The sequence below is a fragment of the Tupaia chinensis genome, unplaced genomic scaffold (assembly GCF_000334495.1).
Source record: "Tupaia chinensis unplaced genomic scaffold, TupChi_1.0 Scaffold000355_1, whole genome shotgun sequence".
Lineage (NCBI taxonomy): Eukaryota > Metazoa > Chordata > Mammalia > Scandentia > Tupaiidae > Tupaia > Tupaia belangeri.
Window position 1 is genome coordinate 871,397 of NW_006159850.1, and position 6,151 is coordinate 877,547.

Sequence of the window (6,151 nt, forward strand, 5' to 3'; positions counted from 1 at the left end):
CCCCAGGTTCCCCCCCCCCCGCCCCCTCCCCCTGGTCCCTGTGTCCATGGACGAGTGGCTTGGCTGTGTCTCCGGTTGGCACTCTGCCTTCACAGCCAACGAGGACTGAGGTCATGCCCAGCCCCTGGGGCAGGAGCCCCGACGTCCTGTGTGTCCTGCTGGTCCTGTGGTGACAGCCTCCCTGCCATCTGGGGGTCGGGAGCTGGGAGAGGTCGCGACCCTCAGCCCCACACCACCCGTCAGTGCGGCCCCGGCTGGCTGACGGTCAGAGAGCCCAGACCGACCTCGGCGACTTCCCACGGCCTCAGCCACAGCTAGGAGGCTGGTGGGCCCAGACCAGCTTGTCTCCCTGGCTGGGCCTCAGTTTCCCCATAGGCACAGGCGGGTGTGCCAGGTCACGGGCCCTGCGATGGGGCAGGGATCACGAGGCCGCAAGCTGACCTGTGTCCATCTTCCTCTGCAGGCAGCCCCTGGGAGACCCTCTCCCGACACGTGGGGGTCACGAGGTAAGACCCCAACAAGCTTCTCTCGGGCTCCCCGGGCCTGAGGGAGGGCAGAGGAGGGCCTGGGACCGTCCACTGGGCTGAAGGGCCCCTGCACTCCTGCTCCAACTATGGCCTCCCCTGCCCCTCACAGGCTGGACCTGAAGGACATCCCCAATGCCATCCGCCTGGTGGCCCCTGACCTGGGTGTTTTGGTAGCCTCCTCCATCTGCCTCGGCCTCTGTGGGCGCCTCGCACGGAAAGCTAGGCAGCGCCGGCACGCCCAGGAGCCGGTGAGCTGTGCGTCCCTGAGCGTTGGCCTCCCAGCGTGGCAGCCCGCCTGCGCTCCTCGGGGGTCTGTCTCCTGAGCAGGACAGTCAGACAGCCCCCTGGGGTCCAGCCCGGGCCACAGGCACACGCGTGCCGCCCGTCCCATGAGGGTAGCCTTACACGTGCGGCCCCGGCCTGGGCCCAGTCCTTCGGTAAAGGCGTGGGCTGCCGAGTAAGGGTCATGCCCTTGGCGGGGACGGAGCCCCGGAGGTCCAGAGGGCTGCTCACCCCGGCCTCCAGCAGAGTGGGCTGGGGGTCCTGGGGGCCACGGCTGCAGGGAGCCAGGGCTGGGCAGAGTGTGCCGTTGACCCAGTGTCCAGGGCACTTCCCAGCTGGGCTGGAGCTGCCGAGGCTCGGAGCCCCGTGAAGGCCCTAGCCCTGCAGCAGAGACAGGGCCAAGGTGGGCCGAGGACAGCTGCCGTGAGGTGCCGAGGTCTCCGAGTTGCCGGCCACCTGCGGGCGGGTGTGAGACTGGGCCCTGGTGGCCTCTGCAGTGGAGCGGCTCGGGCCGTCCTGCACCCCGTGTGAGGCCTTGGGCACCAGCCCACCCCGGCCACGCCCCTCCTACCAGCCTTAGGCTCCATGTAAGGCCTGGTCCCCGGCCCAGCCAGGCTTTATGACCGGCCAGGTGTCCTGGCTCGAGTGCTCCTGCCCTGAGGCTCCGCCAGCCTGAGCCCACAGGACAGGCCCACCTGGCTGGCGGTGTCCCGCGGGGCAGGGGTGACCCCCACCTCGAAGGTGGGAGAGGCTTTCCCAGCATTTGTGGGGTTGTGCCAGGGCTGCCCACTGCCTGTCCTCTGAGGGCTCGGGGACCTGTGGGCCTGGGCTTCCCGGGACAGCACTGCCTCTGTCAGGAAGGGGGTTTCCAGGGCTGCCTTCGCCTGGGCCACGGGATCCCACTGGGCCCATCCTGGGTGACTCTGGACAGGGAGGTGAGGCTTGTGGTGAGCCGGGCCGGGGCCTGGCCCCACAGGGGCTGGCGAACACGGGTCAGACAGCTGCGCCTACCCTCGCCTTCTGCTCCCAGAGACGGCCTCTCTTGGAAGATTACCAGGGCCTGGGCCGGGCCGTGGGCAGACGCGCTCAGCCAGGGCTGCCCTGCCTTCCTTCCGTGTCCCCCACCACAGGCTGGCACCTGCTGAGCTATTCTGAGCTCCAGGGGGGAAACCCTGGGGACAAGCAAAGTGCCCGCGCCCTGAGCCAGCCATGCCTGAAGCCACCTGTGGCCTCCGAGCAGGGGTGGTTCAGCTGGGCCCTCCTGCTGGTGCCCTAATGCCCCAGCCTCACCTGCCTCCTCGTGCCCTGACTCCAGGCTCAAACCAACACACCTTGCCGGGCTCTGCAGCCCTCCCCTGCAGCTTCGCAGGCCGTCTTCCTCCCCGCTTCACAGGGGCCTCCACAGAGCGGGTAGGCCCGGCCCAGGACCAGCAGCCTCTCAGTGCCCAGAGCAGGCAGTGGTCAGGGCCTGAGTCCTCGGCCCGGTGCTAGCTCAGCCTGGGCTGCGTGGGGGCACACAAGGGGCCACGCCAGGTGGCACCTGTAGCGTCTGACGGCTGTGTTCTGGACAGCCCCGTCCAGGGAGGCCTTCAGTCGGGGTTCTGCAGCCCCCAGGCTGTCTCTGTGCCCGGGGAGGCACGGGGTGGGGAGCACACCCATGGCCTCCTGCCTGGCCAGCTCTGGGGCTGATGGGCAAGGCCCGCTGGGTGACGGTCCCATCCCTTGGGGTCCCCTGCTCTCCAGAGACCCACAGGGTGTAGACAGCGCGCTGCCCAGGCTGTGATCTGGGGGTCACCAGCTTCTCTGCCCCAGACTGTCCCGTGGGGCCTGGTGCCTGTTGGGAGTGGCATGGTGCACATACGCCGACCACTGCCCTCGGTCCTGAGGGGCCCCTCTGGGGAGCCACACCCCCTAGAGCAGGGCTTCCCGCTAGCATCGTGGCCTAGGAGGGAGGTAACTGGGGACAGGCTGTGACACCTACACGTCACAGCCGTCCCGTGCTGGGGCTGGAGGGACCCTCCAGCAGGGCCCTGAGACTGGGCCCTCGAGGAGAGGCGGGGACCGTGCGGGCTGGAGTGGCTCGGGCCCCTGGTGTGAGGGGCAGCTGGGCAGGCATCTGACCTCACCCCCCCGTGACGTTGGCAGGACAGTGAGGAGAGGGAAGTGGATGGCAGCGCCCTGGCGGGGCCTCAGGGAGCCCCTGTGCCGGCCCCCAAGCGGAAGTCGGAGCTGGCCGCCCGGTTCCGGGTCACTGCCCACTGGCTGCTGGTGGCTGCAGGGCGGACCCTGGCCATAGTGCTGCTGGCGCTGGCAGGTACCTTCCGCGCTGGGGCGAGGGCCCTGCAGAACACCGTGCGGGGGCCTCGGGCTCGTCATGACCAGCGGGCGGCTTCTCTGCAGGCATCGCCCACCCCTCCGCCCTCTCCAGCGTCTACCTGCTGGTCTTCCTGGCCGTGTGCACCTGGTGGGCCTGTCACTTCCCCATCAGCCCCCGGGGCTTCAGCACATTGTGCGTCGTGGTGGGCTGCTACAGTGCCGGCCACCTCGTCTGCCTCTACTGCTACCAGACGCCCTTCGCCCAAGCCGTGCTCCCCCCTGCCGGCGTCTGGGCCAGGTGAGGGTCGCCCCCCCGTGGGCCCAGTCTTCCTCACCCTGGTCCTGCCAGGCCAGGTGGTCAGCGGTGTGCCTTCTCTGGCAGGGTGCTTGGTCTCAAGGACTTCGTGGGCCCCGTCAACTGCTCCAGCCCCAACACGCTGGTTCTCAACACCGGCCACGACTGGCCGGTCTACGTGAGCCCTGGCATCCTGCTGCTGCTTTACTACACGGTGACCTCGCTGCTGAAGCTCCGTGGGCCTCGCCCTGCCGACCAGGTCTGCAGGCCGCCCCCCAGGCCTGGCACCCCAGGGCCTGCCCTCCCCAGGGTCTGCAACCCAGGGCCTGCCCTTTCCAAGGCCTGCACCCCAGGGCCTGCTCTCCCCGGAGCCTGCCCTCCCTGGGTCTGCACACCTGGGCCTGCCTTTTCCAAGGCCTGCACCCCAGGGCCTGCCCTCCCTGGGCCTGCCCTCCCCAGGGCCTGCCCTGCCTGGGCCTGCTGCCCTGTCTGGGTGAGGGCCCAGCACTTGGCTCTCCTTTGCAGAGGAATGAGGCGGCCAGGGGGGATGAGGAGCGGGAGCTGGAGCTGGCAGAGTTGGCCCAGTGGCCCCAGGGCCACACTGTAGCCGTCCAGGATGGAGAGGCCACCCAGGTGAGGAGCTGGCCGGGTAGAGGACGTGGGGGTGCCACCAGTGCTGGCCTAGCTCACCCGTGCTTCTTGGTAGCAGCCTGTCCCCACGCAGCCCAGCACCGAGGCTGACAACTGCATTGTGCATGACCTCACCGGCCAGAGCCAGCGCCCGGCTGGGCAGCGCCCCGGTGAGTCGAGTCGCTCCCCCCCACCCTGCTCTGCCTGCTTGTGGGGCCAGGCTAGCGCTGCCCTCTGGCGGCTAGTGCGTGGTCTCACCCTGCTGCCACCTGCCCTCACCTGCTGCCCTCTGGGGCCTCCACGCCCTTCAGAGACCAGACACTGGGCCCAGCGCAGGCCCAGGAGACCGGGCTGGCTGGGGCCCTGTGGGTGCATTTTCTTCTTAAACCTCAACTTCCATTTTGTGATTTGTCCCCAAATGAAGATGTAGCCTGTGGAGCGCCCTGGGGATTTCATCTGCACCGATGGGAGGCGGTTGGGTGTCTGTGTGTCTGTCCTGCAGGGTCTCGGGACTGGCCAGGGCCACGCGACATATCAGAGACAGCGTGGGGCCTGGCAGCCACGCTGTCCGCCACGGCCCCTCCCGTTCCAGTTCAGGGCGCAGCGGGGGGGAGGCCCTCGGTGTCCCCACGTGGGGCTGACCCTGCCCCGCCCCGCAGCGCGCCCCGGGCTGGCTGAGCCCCGAGAGGCACCCGCACTGCACGGGCTGGGCCAGCTCATCGTGGAGCAGAGCTACGTGTGCGCCCTCATTGCCATGATGGTGAGCAGCCGGCGTCGCCCCTGGGCCTGCGGCGTGTGGGGAGGCGGCCCGTGGCAGGCGGGTCCCCGGAGCACAGCCGGCCGCGTGTGTGTGTGCACGCGTGGCCTGAGCCGCCCCGCCTCGCAGGTGTGGAGCATCACCTTCCACAGCTGGCTGACCTTGGTGCTGCTGCTCTGGGCCTGCCTCCTCTGGATGGCACGCAGCCGCCGCCAGCTGGCCCTGCTGTGCTCGCCCTGCCTGCTGCTGTACGGGCTGGCGCTGTGCGGCCTGCGCTACGTGTGGGCCTTGGACCTGCGCCCCGAGCTGCCCACTGCCCTTGGCCCTGTCGGCCTGCGCCAGCTGGGGCTGGAGCACACCCGCTACCCCTGCCTGGACCTCGGCGCCATGGTGAGTGTGGTCGGCAGCACGTGGGGCGCCGGGCAGCAGCTGGGACAGGCCACTTGTCCTCTCCCGAGGGGCAGTCTGGCCGTCACCCCAGGAGCGCACTGCTGAGTGGGAGGACCAGTGACCTCGTGTGGCCATAGGGCTGCCGTGTGCCTGACGCCTTGTGTGTGGCCCTCTGCCTGGCACGGCTCTGTTAGCCCCATGTGGCCCCGGGTCACTGCTCGTGGCACCCACGTGTCCTGTGTGAGCAGAGTGCCCAGTTTCACTTTGTCTGTCACGTTTTCAGGCCAGAGGATTGTGTGCTGGCGTGAGGCGTGAGTGTGTGCACATGTGCATGTACCAGTGTGTGAGTGCACATCAACCCACGTGACGCACAGCTGTGTGGACATGTACGCACATGTGTGCGAACACGTGTGACCCTGTGTGTGCCTGTCCAAGTGACTGCGGCTCTGAACGTGTGCGGTGCGCCCCAGAGCGTGTGTGAGCCCTGGGAGGGTTCATGCCCCAGGAGGCTGGTGCGGCCCCCAGCTCCCTGCCCCGGCCGCCGGCTGTGGCTGCAGCCCGGTGACCGCCTGTCCCACCCTGCCCCACAGCTGCTCTGCACCCTGACCTTCTGGCTGCTTCTGCGCCAGTTCGTCCGGGAGAAGCTGCTGAGGAATGCCAGGGGGACGGCCGCACCGTCGGAGCTGGCCATGGTGGACGGAGGTGAGTGGGGGGTGGCGCACCCACCCGCTGGCCATGGGCCGCCACCCTGGGCCTGCCTACACGCTTGGCCCGCAGAGCCCTCGCAGACGCGGACGCTGCTGCGGAGTCTGGGCGTGCTGGTGCAGGGCATGTACGCCAAGTACTGGATCTACGTGTGCGCCGGCATGTTCATCGTGGTCAGCTTCGCCGGCCGCCTCGTTGTCTACAAGATCGTCTACATGCTCCTCTTCCTGCTCTGCCTCACGCTCTTTC

The 6,151-nt window shown here is 68.9% G+C and overlaps 1 protein-coding gene across 1 annotated transcript in view; it reads left to right on the plus strand.

Moving 5' to 3' along the window:
• Window positions 1-6,151, plus strand: part of PIEZO1 (piezo type mechanosensitive ion channel component 1 (Er blood group)) — a gene marked incomplete in the record, with an annotated part of 26,588 nt that overhangs the window by 5,117 nt on the left and 15,320 nt on the right. The window contains 11 exon segments of the mRNA XM_027773440.1: window positions 464-506; window positions 637-775; window positions 2,955-3,123; window positions 3,210-3,423; window positions 3,508-3,679; window positions 3,946-4,053; window positions 4,127-4,220; window positions 4,710-4,810; window positions 4,937-5,197; window positions 5,788-5,899; window positions 5,975-6,151. The exon segment at window positions 5,975-6,151 is cut by the window's right edge and continues 223 nt beyond it. Coding sequence (XP_027629241.1) covers window positions 464-506; window positions 637-775; window positions 2,955-3,123; window positions 3,210-3,423; window positions 3,508-3,679; window positions 3,946-4,053; window positions 4,127-4,220; window positions 4,710-4,810; window positions 4,937-5,197; window positions 5,788-5,899; window positions 5,975-6,151 — 1,590 coding nt within the window.